The sequence below is a fragment of the Triticum aestivum genome, chromosome 5D (genome assembly GCF_018294505.1).
Source record: "Triticum aestivum cultivar Chinese Spring chromosome 5D, IWGSC CS RefSeq v2.1, whole genome shotgun sequence".
In the NCBI taxonomy this organism is placed as follows: domain Eukaryota; kingdom Viridiplantae; phylum Streptophyta; class Magnoliopsida; order Poales; family Poaceae; genus Triticum; species Triticum aestivum.
Genome location: NC_057808.1, coordinates 369,586,434 through 369,602,919, shown reverse-complemented (window position 1 = coordinate 369,602,919; position 16,486 = coordinate 369,586,434). Strand labels below are relative to the sequence as shown.

The window sequence follows — 16,486 nt, the reverse complement described above, 5'->3', positions numbered from 1 at the left end:
TAGTATCATACACTAGTATCATATGCATGATACTAGTATATGATACTCCCCATTATGACTAGCCTAACTAGTAGCCCGCTTCTCTTCTTTCTTTTTCAACTAAGCAAAAATATAATATTTAATGTCTTACAACCCGCCTACATCATTTTATTATACTTGCTCTCACGGTCACACAATAGGTAGAAATGCATGGCCGACTGGCCGGTTCCATCATCGCAGCTCAAACTTGAGTGCATGAATTAAAACTACCAACTGACCCAATAACATAGTACTCCCTTCATTTCGAAATACTTCGTGGGTTAGTTTCGGGAAACGGTTTTCAGAAATTTTTGGATTTTTTAAATCTGAAATTTCCAAACAAAATTCAAACTGAAAAAAAAGTTGCATCAAAATATATGCTCCCTCCGTTTGAACTAAAACATATTCTGAAACGGAGGGAGACACAAACTGGTTCGTGTCCAACGGGTCAGCGTGATTCTCCTTTAACTGGTTTTGTGTTGTGTGTTTTGCAGTTTTTTTTTTGAATATTAACATAAACGAAACTGCCGTGCACACGACAGTTCCTGGCCCATATGTAGACGACGCTGGAATCGAGCGGAGTACAAATGCTCGCCAACTGATGGTGGTCGTAGCATGTCAGCCGTAAATAGGCCGCAGTCTTATCGTTCGCATAGCAACGCTCTAACATAAAAGGAAGTTGGCAAAAACTGGATCCTGCAAGAGCTCCAGCGAGATGAGTTACACGATGTGACAACAAGCGACAAGATGGCACAAGTGCATACGAGTGCGATTTGGCATTAACAAGACGTTTAAAGGGCCAAACTTTTATAAAATTTGGCTAAATTTGTATTTAAAAATATCAACATCTATAATATCAAATAAAATGTAATACAAAATAATTGGATCTGATGGTATTGATTAGCATTGTAATGTTGTTATTTATTTCTAAATTTGGTCAAACTTGACAAAAAAAATTACTTATATAAAACAAACTGCTAATTTGGTGTTCTTGTAAGATTACAATCATACAAATGTTCCTCCGAACTCGTTCATATATGTTCTTCTCATCTGGCTGGACCAGGAGGAGGGAGAACTACGGATCAACATTTTTGGTGAGTCAATAAGGTTATTAAGGATTTAGGTACTAGAGTTAGGGTTACAAAAAAGATACAATTTCTTACTAAAAAAATCAGTTGACTTTGTTCTTCACAGTTAACTTGAATAATGAAATATACGATTTGACATTTAAAAAGAAACGATAATAAAATCAGTACCTAACTAAAAGAAGATCGGAAAAAATTACAGGAAAAAAAACTCTCAGTGCATGTGGTTGTGGTCCAGTAAAATCAATTTTGCATAGCTGCTAGTAGCACCGTGTAAGGGAGTCCTGAATTAAGGGGTCCTCGGGCGTCCGGGCTGTGTAACATGGGCCGGACTAATGGGCTATGAAGATACAAGACAGAAGACTTTTTCCCGTGTCCGGATGGGACTCTCCTTGGCGTGGATGGCAAGCTTGGCGTTCGGATATGAAGATTCCTTTCTCTGTAACTGACTTTGTACAACCCTAGTCCCCTCCGGTGTCTATATAAACCGGAGAGTTTAGTCTGTAGAGGCAATCACAATCATACAGGCTAGACATCTAGGGTTTAGCCATTACGATCTCGTGGTAGATCAACTCTTGTAATCCTCATATTCATCAAGATCAATCAAGTAAGAAGTAGGGTATTACCTCCATCGAGAGGGCCCGAACCTGGGTAAACATCGTGTCCCATGTCTCCTGTTACCATCGACCTTAGACGCACAGTTCGGGACCCCCTACCCGAGATCTGTCGGTTTTGACACCGACATTGGTGCTTTCATTGAGAGTTCCGTTGCGTCGTCATCAGAAGGTTCGATGGCTCCATCAGTCATCTACAACAATGCTGCCCTGGAGGAGGTTTTCCTCTCCGGCCAGATCTTTGTGTTCGGCGGCTTCGCACTACGGGCCAACTCGATTGGCCGTCTAGAGCAGATCGACAGCTACGCCCCGGGTCACCAGATTAGTTTTGGGAATCTAGACTATGTCGCTGATATCCGAGGAGACTTGATCTTCCAAGGATTCGCGCCCCCAACCTCCGCTCTGTCCTTAGATCCGGAGCGCATCACCAGGTCTGAAGACGGGCTTCCTAAGCCCGTCGGACAATCTGCGGCCACTAAGCCCAGTACGGGAGAGCCGGAGGAGATAATGTTGCGGGCGACCATCATGAAGCCGGACCCCTCTCCGGACACTGGCTTCGAACCCATGGAGTCAGCATCGTGTGAGTTCGGCCAAGGATTTTCCCTCCTGCCATACTCCACGGACTCCCTTTTCCCTGGCCAAACCTCGCCTTTAAGTGAGGCTCTGGACTTAATGCGATCTCTTGTCATTACAGAGGAGCAATATCCGAACTACGCCCAGCCCGGACTAGGGGCTGAGAGCAGGGAATTTCACGTCCCACCCACCGCCCACTTCATAGCCACTGTCGAGGACATAACTGACATGCTCAATTACGGCTCCGAAGACATCGACGCTATGGACGACGATGCCGGAGAGGAGCAGGCCCAAAACCCACCGTTTACCGGACGCTGGACGGCCACCTCTTTGTATGACGTGTACATGGTGGATACACCCAAAGGCAATAACGGCGACGACAAAGAAGATCCAGTCGAGGATAAATCTCCTGAGATACAACCAAAGCACCGACGTCAGCGGCGCCGCTCTAAATCATGCCACGGAAAAGACAGCAATACCGGCACAGGAGACAACAACACTCCGGACGATGCCGAAGACAAAGAAGACCCCGTCGAGCCAACTTTCGAACAGGATGATCGGGAAGATGGGCAAGTTAGCCCTGATGAACAGGCCATAAATGAAGACTCGAAGGACAGTAATTATCTTCCACTCTCCGAGGACGAGGTGAGCCTCGGCGACGAAGACTTTATCGTGCCTGAGGAACCTCTCGAGCAGGAGCGCTTTAAGCGCCGGCTAATTGCCACTGCAAGGAGCCTGAAAAAAAAGCAGCAGCAGCTTCAAGATGATCAAGATCTGCTCAATGATAGGTGGACTAATGTCGTGGCAGCAGAGGAATACGGCCTCGAGCGCCCAACCAAAATTTACCCGAAGCGCAGATTACTACCTTAATTTGACGACGAGGCCCTTGAGCCTGTACCATCAGCGCGTAATGCAGCTGACCGACCACCACGCGGCCGGGACAAAACGGCAACTCAAGCCGAACACCAGCCCTTACTACCCCGCCATAAAGGTAGAGATACAACAGCTCGGGTATATACATACGACCTGCAGCAGGACCTGGACAGTAGAGCAGGTCAGACCAGATCAATCTACGGATCGCGGGGGCGTGCCCCGACGCGCGACGACGGCTATCTAGCCGGGCGTGACAAGCATAATCACGCTCGGGACAAAAACCGTAGACGGACTCCATCCGAGCTACGCCGCAACTTGGCCCGATATAGAGGCGCCGCACACCCCCTCTGCTTCACTGATGAAGTAATGGAGCATGAATTCCCAGAAGGGTTTAAACCCGTGAACATCGAATCATATGATGGGACAACAGACCCCGCGGTATGGATTGAAGATTTTCTTCTTCATATTCACATGGCCCGCGGTGATGATCTTCATCCCATCAAATACCTCCCGCTAAAACTCAAGGGGCCAGCTTGACACTGGTTGAACAACCTGCCTGAAAACTCCATTGGCAGCTGGGAGGACCTGGAAGACGCCTTCCGCAACAACTTCCAAGGTACATACGTCCGACCTCTGGATGCCGACGACTTAAGTCACATAGTCCAACAGCCAGGAAATTATGGACTAGGTTCTTAACTAAAAAGAACCAGATCGTCGTTTGTCCGGATGCCGAAGCCCTAGCGGCCTTTAAGCATAGCATCCGGGACGAATGGCTCGCCCGGCACCTCGGCCAAGAAAAGCCGAAGTCCATGGCAGCCCTCACGGCACTTATGACCCGCTTTTGCGCGGGCGAAGATAGGTGGCTTGCCCGTAGCAATAAAAATGAAGCAAACCTAGCACCTCTGAAGCCAGAAATAGCAACGGCAAGCCCCGACGCAACAGACACAAGCGTCGAAGCAACAGCGACAATACCGATGACACGGCGGTCAACGCTGGATTCAGTGGCTCCAAGTCCGGCCAGCGGAAGAAGCCATTTAAAAGGAACAATCCGGGCTCATCCATCTTGGACCGCATACTCGATCGTCCATGTCAGATACACGACACCCTCGATAAGCCAGCCAATCATACCAACAGAAGCTGTTGGGTCTTTAAGCGGGCCGGCAAGTTAAATCCCGAGAACAAGGAGAAGGGGTCGCAAAGTGAGGACGATGACGAGGAGCCCCGTCCACCAAACATAGTGGGACAGAAGAAGTTTCCTCCCCAGGTTAAAACGGTGAACATGATATACGCTACCCATATCCCCAAGAGGGAGCGCAAACGCGTGCTCAGGGACGTCTATGCGATAGAGCCAGTCGCCCCAAAATTCAACCCATGGTCGTCCTCCCCGATCACCTTTGATCGCAGGGACCATCCGACCAGTATCCGTCATGGCGGTTCAGCCGCACTGGTCCTCGACCCAATAATTGATGGATTCCACCTTACGCGAGTCCTCATGGACGGTGGCAGCAGCCTCAACCTGCTCTATCAAGATACAGTGCGCAAAATGGGCATCGATCCATCAAGGACCAAACCCACAAAAACTACCTTTAAAGGAGTGATACCAGGTGTAGAGTCCCGCTGCACGGGTTCAATCACATTGGAAGTCGTCTTCGGATCTCCGGACAACTTCTGAAGCGAAGACTTGATCTTCGACATCGTCCCCTTCCACAGTGGCTATCACGCACTGCTCGGACGAACTGCATTTGCTCGATTCAATGCGGTGCCACACTATGCTTATCTCAAACTTAAGATGCCCGGACCACGTGGTGTCATAACAGTCAATGGAAACACGGAACTCTCCCTCCGTACTAAGGAGCACACCGCGGCCCTAGCAGCAGAAGTACAGAGCGGCCTTATCAAGCAGAACTCTAATTCGGCGGCCAAGCTCCCGGACACTGTCAAACGAGTCCGGACTACTCAGCAGCGGGACAGTCCAGCTCATCAGGAGTCAGACTAGCAATTCGGCCTCCGTCTCAGTCCCGACCAAATGGCGGCATACGTACCGCACGTACATAACTACACACTCAAAATACCATGGGCAGAGATAGAGGTATAACTAGATTGTGGTCCATAATACGGCTCGACCTTCCCTGGGCACACATACCTTCCTTTTTATTTTTATCCTTTTCAAGTTTCCTTTCTACAGGCCCCTCCCGGCGGCCTGATCATCGGTCCTTTCGAAGGATGGATAGGCGGCAAGCAGCATATACGTGTGGAGGAATCTCTAGATGTTCTTCTTGACGATCATTCTACCTGTTTTCAGGACCCGCACGCAGCTCCCCCTTGATCTGGGCATGTTAAATAGCCCTGTTGCTTATCGCACTATTTATACAAATACGCTTTGACGTATTAATCAAACTATAATGGAAACAGTTTGCGGCCTAACTTATGTGGCACTAGCTTACTACTTCATTTTATTTCGCTATTCTCCTCGATTGCACCCGTACACTTTGGTATGCTTTAAATTGGCCAGGGGCTTCATTGCGCTCCATACTATGGCAACAAAGTCCGAACACTTTTACAGTACAGTTCGGCACCCCGAATTTTAGCATTATATGCATCGGCTCTGAATCATGTCTTTGGTCAATAGTTGGGTTGCCCGGCTCCTGTGCTTGCTACCTTACGTTCCGTCCAATCGGCTAGGGTAGTAAAGGGAGAACTACTGCGATTGTGTTTCTGGTTTATCCGAGCAAAGACCTCAGTAGAGAAAGCCGAAAACTGACTATCATGATGCGGCGAGAGCTGGTCAGCTATTCGGAGGTTAAAACTCTTTTGCAATTTTTTCCGCATTGTGCGACGAATCGGCCTTCACCTGATCAGGTGTCTACAGTACCCTAGTCCAGATTAAATACTAGCTAGGGGTTGCGCCTACATTTCTATTGTCAAACTACTATGGCTAAGTGAGGGTGATAAAGCCACATAGTCTGATTGCCTGGTTCGTTGTGCTAAACACCTCCTTAAAGGACCAAACTTTTGGATCAAGAGTGTTTAGATTCCATCCTGAACACCCCCATACTACCTACGTGGGGGCTGAAGCCGACGACTGGCCAACTCTCAGATTTAACAAAACGGCCGCACAGGAGGTAAAATTTTAAGCATTATATTACATAACGGCATTGTTCCATAATACAGGAGGGTTAACATGAATATCTTCATTCAAAGATAATGTCTTTTGAACACTGGCCCTCTACAATGCGGGATCCCTTCAGGACATCATCAAAATACCGCTCGGGCATGCGGTGCTCCTTGCCCGCGGGCGGTCCCTCGGTCGCGAGCTTGACGGCGTCCATCTTCGCCCACTGCACCTTGACACGGGCGAAGGCCATCCGCGCACCTTCGATGCAGACCGACCGCTTGATGGCATCAAGCCGGGGGCAGACATTGACCAGCCGCTTCGCGAGTCCGAAGTAGCTGCTTGGTATGGCTTCGACAGGCCATAGACGGATTATCAAATCCTTCATGGCCAGTTCGGCCACCCTATGCAGTTCGGTCAGCTGTTTTAGCTAATCGCTAAAGGGCACCGGATGCTCTGGCACAAGATATTGCGACCAAAACAGCTTCTCCGTTGAGCTCCCTTCTTCGGCTCGGAAAAACTCGGCAGCGTCAGCAACACTGGGCGCCAGATCCGCAAACGCTCCTGAAGAACTCCAAATTCGGGTTAGTAAGAGGTACCTTTTCTTCACATATTTGCTCTGCATAATAAAGGCCTTACCCGCCGCGATTTTCCTGGCCTCCTGGATTTCCTGGAGGGTGCCCTAGGCTTCAACCCGGGCATCTTGTCGCTTTGGCGGGCCTTGGAAAGTTCGGACTCTTGATCCGCAATATTGCGCTCCAAGGACTCGCATTTCTTCACGGCGTCCTGGAGCTCCTGCTGGACCTCACCGACCCTAGCCTCGTGCTTTTCGCGGGCGGCTTGTTCCTCCGCCGCTCTCTTCTGGGCCTCGGCCATCGCCTTCTTGAGGGTCTCCACCTCGGTCGCCGCTCCTACAAAATATCATGGCGCTATAGTCAACACAAATCATTCATCCTTTCTGGATCTACAAAAGGTCATTGCATACCTTGCTTGTCCTCCAGCTGTTTTTTTCACACAGCCGAGCTCTTCCTCGACCCGCTCCAGACTCTGCTTCAGTCCGGAGACTTTGGCAGAATGGGAGGTCGTAGCCAGCAACGGCGCCTGCTTATTCACATAGACATGTCTGGTTAGTCTCCTGCGAAAGTTATTTGATCCTCTGTCCGGCTTTTCTTTCCGAACACCGGACAGAGTCTCAGGGGCTACTGTCTATACTATGATATTCTTTTCATACAATTGCGTTGCTTACCTCAAAGCCTGTTAGAAGGCTGGTGCAGGCTTCGTTCAGTCCACTTTTAGCGAACTGAACCCTCTCAACCATCGTACCCATAAGGATACGGTGTTCCTCAACAATGGAAGCGCTTTGCAGCGCTTCCAGTAGAGTATCCGGTGCCTCTGGATGGACAGAGGTCACCGGTGGAATCGGTGGACCTCCTTCTTTCGAAGGAGGCTGCTTGCCTGATTTCGGAGTCGTATAGGTCTCCGGAATTGTATTCAGTTGGGGGCTGAATTGGATATGGCCCCCATCGCCAGTTTCCATAGGGATCTGCTACCCCATGTGTCCGGCGGCCGAGGTATCATCCTCTGGCGCCACCGTGACGGCCTCCTATGCCTCCCCCTGATCCGGGAGGGTCCTTCAGGACAGCACTTCAGCATCCTCCGTAGTCTTGGGAGAAGAGGCCGCCAGAAGGGACCTGCTATCCATCACCTTCGGATCCAGCGAATTCCCCGAAGATGAGGATCGCTGGAGGTCGGAACGAGCCGGACTACAGCGCATGATTCAACATGTTAAAACCATGAAGTAAAGGAGCTGGATATGTGTGTGCGTCTTTGAGTACTTACGATTCGGCCAGGGGCTTATCCCTGGGGCGCCACTCGGAGCTACTGTCGATGTCCCACGCGGAGTTGTCCGCGAGGGAAACCTTCCCCTTCTTGGACGCCTCTGCCTCTAGATGCGTGGAGGCCACCCTTTTCTTCCTTCCCCCCTCGGGGGGAGAGTTGCTCTCTTCCTCCTTGTCGTCATCCTCGGCAGTGGAGGAGTGTGTCTCGGCGTCTTCGGACGCCACGTCCGAAGTGCCCTTACGGCGGGGGCCACTCCTGGTCTCCTTGGCCTTCTTCTCCGGCGCTTGGTAGGGCGCCGGAACCAGCATCTTCGTCAGAAGTGGGATTGCTGGGTTTTCGGGCAGCGGAGACGGACATTGAATCCGCTCCGCCTTCTTTGTCCAGCCCTGAAAAAACAAATAGGGAAGGTTAGACATCTTCCTTGAGTATGCAAGTAAAGGATACACCTTGAAATACGAAAAACTTACCAGACTGGTGGGATGGGCCAGGTCGTGCCCACGGTCCTCGGTCGTCGCCGGCCACGTCTCGTTGGCCTTAAAGAGCACCTTCCAGATGTCCTCGTGCGTAGTGCCAAAGAACTGTTGCAAGGTCTGGTGCTCGGCCGGATCGAACTCCCACAAATGGCAAGTCCGGCTTTGGCATGGAAGGATCCGGCGAACAAGCATCACCTGGATCACATTGACGAGCTTGATGTTCTTGTCTACCATGATCCTGATGCGCGTTTGAAGCGTTGTCAGCTCGTCCGACGAAGACCAGTCCAGGCCCTTCTCTAGCCAGGAGGTGAGCTGCATCGGTGCTCCAGACTGGAATTCAGGAGCCGCGGCCCAGGTGGCGTCGCGAGGCTCTGTGACGTAGAACCACTGTTGTTGCCACCCTTTGACGGTCTCCATGAAGGTACCTTTGGGCCATGAGACGTTGGGCATCTTGCTCACCATGGCGCCTCCGCACTCTGCGTGTTGACCACCCACCACCTTCGACTTCACACTGAAGATCTTTAACCACAGTCCGAAGTGGGGTGGGATGCGGAGGAAGGCCTCGCACACGACAATAAATGCCGAGATGTTGAGGAAGGAGTTGGGGGCCGGATCATGGAAATCCAGCCAGTAGTAGAACATGAGCCCGCAGACGAATGGGTGGAGAGGAAATCCCAGCCCGCGGACGAAGTGGGGGATGAACACTACCCTCTCATGGGGCTCCGGGTGGGGACGATCTGCCCTTGGCCGGAAGCCGGTGGGCGATTTCCTTGGCCAAGTACCCGGCCTCCCGGAGCTTCGTGATGTCCTTCTCCTTGACAGAGGAAACCATCCACTTGCCCTGCGCTCCAGATCCGGACATGGTTGGAGTGCTTTTTTTGAGGCGGAGAGGATGAGAGCTTGGGCGCTGGAGCTCGAGAATGGGTGGGCAGAGAGAGGGAAGGCGTGGGTGAAAGGGGGTGAATCCTTGTCTCCTTATAAATGCAGCGAATATCAAGCGCCTCCCCACTCGCCTTAAAACTCGCCTATTCCCCAAGGGTCGTGCAGACGGCGCGGTTGGATTACCCATGCCCGTATTGATGAGAATCCCGCAATAAGGGGACACGATCTCTGCTTTGACAAGACATGCCAATGAAAACCGCATCTTGAAACGTGGAGCGGGAGGCTAAAAAACGGTTCGAAAAAATGGCCGGGCAGCGACGTAATGTCGCGCTACAAAAGTTGTCAGTAGATTGGAATCGTGAAATATTATACTCTCTGCGGTTGTGTGTGGTACTTGCTTTGCAGAGCCGGACACGTTTTCTGGCTGCTTTTGAGTATTCGGAGGAGGAACCCGCCTTGCAATGCCGAAGACAATCGGCGCGCTGGACACCTCGTCATTGAAGCCTGGTTCAGGGGCTACTGAGGGAGTCCTGGATTAAGGGGTCCTCGGGCGTCCGGGCTGTGTAACATGGGCCGGACTAATGGGCTATGAAGATACAAGACAGAAGACTTTTTTCCGTGTCCGGATGGGACTCTCCTTGGCGTGGATGGAAAGCTTAGCGTTCGGATATGAAGATTCCTTTCTCTGTAACCGACTTTGTACAACCCTAGTCCCGTCCGGTGTCTATATAAACCGGAGGGTTTAGTCCGTAGAGGCAATCACAATCATACATGCTAGACATCAAGGGTTTAGCCATTACGATCTCGTGGTAGATCAACTCTTGTAATCCTCATATTCATCAAGATCAATCAAGCAGGAAGTAGGGTATTACCTCCATCGAGAGGGCCCGAACCTGGGTAAACATCGTGTCCCCCGTCTCCTATTATCATCAACCTTAGACGCACAGTTCGGGACCCCCTACCCGAGATCTGCTGGTTTTGACACCGACACCGTGTCCCAACCATTAATTAACATGCAGGAGTATGGTTTCAAAATAAAAACCTACATGGGTGGCTACTCATAGTGGGGTCATAATGGAGAGTAACTTAGACTAGTAATATGCATATGTTACTACCTCTATAGTGGGGAGTAACATATATGTGGTGTCATGCAACACTTTATTTATTAACTTGTAGACTCATCTTGTTTTGGTATGTGTGATATTACTCGTAGTTTGAGTGACTAGCTATGTTAATTATCTCTCTTCTCATTAAATCATTGCCACATAAGCAAATTTGCTGAGTTGGACTTTATATTATTGCTGAAGTTATTCCCACTATGGATAGCCTTAGGCTGTTGCATTGTGCATCGGTGCTTAGATGAGGTGCTAAGCACATTAAATAGCTTAGCAACTATACTCCTCAATGCATAGGTGTTTAGCTTATGGTAGCTAAGCTTGCTTTCTTTAATGATTTAGCAACTAAAACTCTTCATGTATTGGAGGGCTTCCACCATTTAAATGTTTTGTCTAGGTTCACACGCTTAGCATTATTTCTTCCTAGGGTCACCACACCCATCTCTCTCCTCTTAAATAACTTGCCACATCAGATTTTTTGCCTACGTGAAAGGCTTAGCACCTGTACAAGGTGGAGCATTGAGAGGGGCCTTAGTATCATGCATATGATACCCGAAATTGCATAGGAGCACACGGCGACCATGCCCACTGAAATCATGCGCATCCATTCGCATTGGGATCCGAACCCACTATAATAGAAACATTGTATTGCCAGCTTTTCAGAATCATGTCATCTTTTTCACTGTGGTGTATAGAAGAAGTACAATGCACGCGTTATGTCCCGCCGCAGATAGTTCCTGTCCAAAGTAGATGGATCCAGACACAACTACCAACCTCCAACTACCCTATTACAATTAAATGCACACGCTCATCTTCCTCCTACCTCCTTGGCTTAAAAGAGGCCATCTTCTTCACCACACCATATCTTCCCCAAGGAGTTTCATTCTCAGCTCAGCTCTTCCTCAGCTACGCTCTGTCCCATTCTTATATGGTTCTCATTGCCATGTCAAGCTCCAGCGCTCCCCTTGTTGCACTAGAGGAGCAGGCACCCCTGCCACTCATAGTTTGCCCATTCTGCAACAATGGCATGGTTCAGTGTTGGGTATCCCGCACAAACACCAATCCAGGCAAGCACTTCTACAAGTGCTAGCACGAGTGGGTACGTACCAGGCATCTTTACTAACCTGTTTACATTTTGTTGTGTTTCTTGCTATAAATTTCAAGTTCCATTTTTCTGTTCTAGTCTCGCAAGTGCAACTTCTGGAAATGGGAGGAGAACTACATAAACGTCATTCGCGCCAAATGGCCCAGGCTGTTCACCATCCCTTCTCGTGAAGACAGGAAGTTCCACCGCATCATCATCGCCCTTCTGGCATTGAATCTGCTCGCCGTGCTGTTCGTATGCTGCAGGGTCGCCTGAACCGCTTGTATTTTGCCAAGATTACACTGCTGCGACCTCTTCCCCTAATGTGCAACTGTTAGCACAACCAGTACTTGTTTATTGTTCTGCCGATCTGGCATGGAGACCCGATGTTGTTACAATATGCTGATATGTCTTTAGAAATCAGTAATCCATCTGTCCGCCTAGGCCGGACTAGTATTTCCAACCACTATGTAATTTTTTCTTCTCACAAAGCACCTGATGTGGTTGCTTAGTGCTTGTGAACTTGTAACGCCTACCAACGGTTTTAATCCTAATCGTTGTCATATGAAATTCTTGTCGTCTCGATTCTTCACTATGTATAACAAATTCTTATCTCCGACTGTACACGCGCCATTCCATGCCGGACATAACTGTTGTCATATGAAATTCTTGTTGTCTCGATACTTCACTATGTATAACAAATTTTTATGTCCGAATGTACACGCGCCATTCTATGCCGTACATCCATGTTTTCTTTACTTGCCACCATGTATGGCAAAACATTTTCTGAATTTATTGGCAGAGATCCATAAACGCAATTTCTACCACGGTAACAAACAATCTCCAACGCACCACTTGTACTTACATACACTGTTTTCAAAATTGGCCATGAAGGCGACATGCTAAAGTCTCCGACCAGTCAATATAGATCAATGAATGCTGACTTTAGCTGGCGAATTTACCCGGCCCAACCATATTAAATGAAGCAGGACATGTACACACTGCTAAGCTATACTAGTTGGTCCTGTATTCACATGTAAAAATTCATTTCGGCAAAAGTGGCGCGCATCCCGAGCCGGCAGACGACCGACAGTGATTTTCGAGTGTGTCGTCGACGAGTGCTCCTAATCCGCTTCCATATGATCAGTGCATGATGCTACTTTTATAGTGCATAGTGTCATAAATTATCTTATTTATTGCCATGCATGACACATAGTAGCATATCATTTATTATGTTATTGTATCTTTCTATATTACTCTAACTCTCTCTCTCTTTCTTCTTTAATTGTCTGCCATATCAGCGTGTTTACTAGTCCCGAGTGCATGATACCGGCTAAGATACCACTACTATGGCCAGCCAAAGTAGGAATGGTAATTTTGTAACCATAATTCCATTGACTTCCTATTACAAAATAAAAAAGTTCAAAAATATATATTTAAAAGCATATGTCTTAGTTAAGGTTCTTCTTTCAATGTTGTGTCGATAAACTTTGAATTTCCAGAATTTAGCCAAGTTGATACTCCCTCCATTGGAATGAATAAGGTGCGCCCGCATTTCAAAATTGAAGTTTGACCATAAATTAGACCAACCAAATGTGGGTAATACCTGAAAAAAAGCATACCATTGTAGTCCCTAACCCTAAACCAAACGCAGAGTATTCATATACAAACGAAGTTTTCAATGTAATAATTTTTAAGTCATAAAACTATATAGTATTATTGGTCTAATTTATGGTTAAAGTTAGATTTTAAAATGCATGCGCGCCTTATTCATTGGAATTGAGGGAGTAAAGATGTTTCCTGACTTCACATTTTTGTTTTAGCTTTTAAGGCTGATGTTTTGCTAGAATATCGAGACATTACTAATATGAGAGAATGATATTGTTATTTTCAGGGCTTCGGTTTTGACCTCAGCTTCACAATCATACTTTGAGTGTTTGTTAGAAATTAAAATTCCCAATTCTGAACAAATTAGAGACATCAAAATCAACTCCACAAATTTCTAATTGAACTTTACAATATGGAAATATCTACTGCATGACGTATACAACTCACGATGATGTCTGGCTATTCACAATATGGAAGCACACATGTGCAGAGAAATCTAGTAGTGAGGACAGGCTATTTAGATATTAGAAAATTGTGTGCACATATATTGTGTCATACTAACATATATTGTGTCATATATTCTCAGACATGATGGAACGTATATTGTGTCATACTAACTCTCAGATATGATGGAACTGTCAGCTCTAGTAATCATAATCTGGCAAATTCCCATTTTTATGTGTTCTTTTTTCTCTTACTACCCGATCAAAAGAGTTGTCACCTCAGAATTTTTAAAAATCAGGTAGCCAGTTCGTATTGAATATGTGGTCAAATGCAAAGCAATAAAATTTCTCCTATTGTTCACATTGGCTTGGATAACTAAAATCTTGCCTTCCAAGAAACAGCAAATTGCATTATTGGCATAGTGAATCGAAGAAAATAGGCACAATTTAATCCTGTTTCTTTCAGTTTCGCATCATAGAACCCCACTGGACATACAAACTGTAATCATATCCAAATTCAAGTTTAGCAGTAGAGGACACTGATTATTACTCCCTCCGTCCCAAAATATAAGAACGTTTTTTATACTATGCTAGTGTAAAAAACGTTCTTATATTCTGGGACAGAGGGAGTAGAAATGAAGACTATAATAAGCAAAGCCAAATACAATAAGCTGATGAAACTTTAAACAGTACAGATAAGAGTAAACCTGTAGAATTCATCGAAACAGAACTGAACACTCATCTCTTAATATGCATTAAACTAGTGTGTTCAGAAACCTGAATTTTGAGTCCAACATCAGAAATTCTTCATGGCTCCCAGGCAAGAACTCAGATTCGCCACATATGGGCACAGGAACTTGGCGCAGTGGTCGTTGCGTACCCTCGACATCGCCTCCGTCTCCAGGTTGAGCACAAACAGGCCGCCCTCACCCACAGCACGCAAAAACAAGGAGCCACTCTGGTCGCACGATGCTACGACAGAGAGCCCCCACTCCGCAGAAGGATCAAAGATTGTCGACGGCAACACCGACATCAGATGTACCGTCTTGTGAAGCTCCCAGGGCCTGCCATCAGCGCCATTGTCTTTGAAGTTCCAGACGGAGATCAAAGGTTCATCCAGAAGAACCAAGGAGAGACACCCCTGAGCTGAACTGAACAGGCGAACGGCTTCTGCGGCGTGGTTCAGGCGGTGAATGCCTGCGCGCAGCGGAAGGTCGAATCGGCACACCGAGACATCGGCCTGGCCGGGGCGAACGGCCAGTGCGTGCACCGCATTCGGGAGGGCACGGGTGCCGCATATCCAGTGGACGGCACCACGGTGCACGACGGCAGGGGAGCAGAGGTGGACCACCATGTTACCAGGAAGTTGGGCCGTCACAGCCGTGCCCCACTGCCCGGTCTGGGAGGAGAAGACGCGCAGGCGGATCCCATTTGGGCGGTCCATCGCCGCAAGGAGGCGGAACGAGGAGCCATCGGCGTCGAGGAAGACGATGTTCTCGGGGGATGTTGTGGGCGGGAGAGGGGGGAGGAAGGTGGAGGTCCCGGCCACGGGGTCGCAGACGCAGATCCTGACGGGGTCGCACGAGCTGGCCGGGGAACGGCGGAGGGCAAGGAGCCCGCCGGCGCCTGACGTGACGGGGGCGAACCCGCTGAGGCCGGCCGCGTCCGGCTTCGGCAAGAAGTGGGACAGGGGGAGGGCGGTTGCCTGCGACTGAGAGGGGCCGAGGGGGAGGAAGCGCGTGGGGCGGCGGAGGTAGAGGCGGCGACGGGGCAGCTTCTGGGAAGTGTCCAGGAAGAAGAAGCCGAGGAGAGGGGAGGGGTCGGAGCGCCCGGCGCGACCGCGGGAGAGGAAGGACGGCTCCAGGATGAGGCGGCGCCATGCTTTGCAGGTGGCTGCGCAGCGCACGACGGCGGTAGCGTCGCCCACGCGGGACAAGATCTCCAAGATGGTGTCCGCCGGGAGAGGCGGCAGCCGCAGAGGCTCGTCTATCGGCGGCGGCGCCGCCATGCGCCGACGAGGAAGAGGAGAAGCTGAGATGAGTCGAATTCTGCAGGGTGGGCCGAGGACCCCGAGTCAGATGCAATGGAGCCCCAAGTTGCCAGGTGTGAACCGGACCAGGCCTCAACACATACACTCGCGCTTTGGGTCCATCCTCTCTTTTTTCCTTTTTTAAGGATTTTCCTCTTTTTTTTCCTGAGGGGTTGTGTTCAACCATTTGGCTTTGCGCAATAATATGGTTTTAATTATAAAATATGGTTTTGATTAAAAAAGGATTAGCCCTTTGCGGACTGTTTTCTACTGTTAGTTTACGGTAGAAGGTGAGAAAAAAAAACATGAGACCCTGTCTTTTCTCTCATCTGTTTAGACGTCGCCTTCTTCGAATTTTCTGCCGTCTCCACTCCTCCGGCACAGAAGACTTTGTCAAAGCATTTCGCGGATGCACTTATCTCCACTTCGACGTTTATGCACACTGGCGCTGCAAGTCAGAGGACTTCCTCACCATGAGCCGCTGAAGATCAGGCCTAGAGAGACGTTTAGCTCTATACTGCTTTGAACTTTTTGGTACTTGTTGCCAAAGGGGGAGAATTAGTATAGATCATTAGACTTCGAGAGAGTGCTCTTACTTTTTCTCGTTTGGTTTCTTTGAGAGTTTCTTGCTACTTTGAGTTACTTTTGTTTGATGCTTGTATGAGAATATGTTGTTATGTGCTTGGTCATACTGTACTTTGATGATATGCTTGCTTGGATATCTATTCATATGCTCTT

The 16,486-nt window shown here is 48.7% G+C and overlaps 1 protein-coding gene across 1 annotated transcript; it reads right to left on the bottom strand.

Moving 5' to 3' along the window:
- Nucleotides 1–14,162: 14,162 nt before the first annotated feature.
- LOC123124959 (uncharacterized) lies at nt 14,163–15,940 on the bottom strand. Its single transcript, XM_044545505.1, has one exon. It carries the CDS (start codon nt 15,725–15,727, stop codon nt 14,516–14,518), a length of 1,212 nt encoding a protein of 403 aa, XP_044401440.1. The 5' UTR covers nt 15,728–15,940; the 3' UTR covers nt 14,163–14,515.
- Nucleotides 15,941–16,486: the final 546 nt, after the last annotated feature.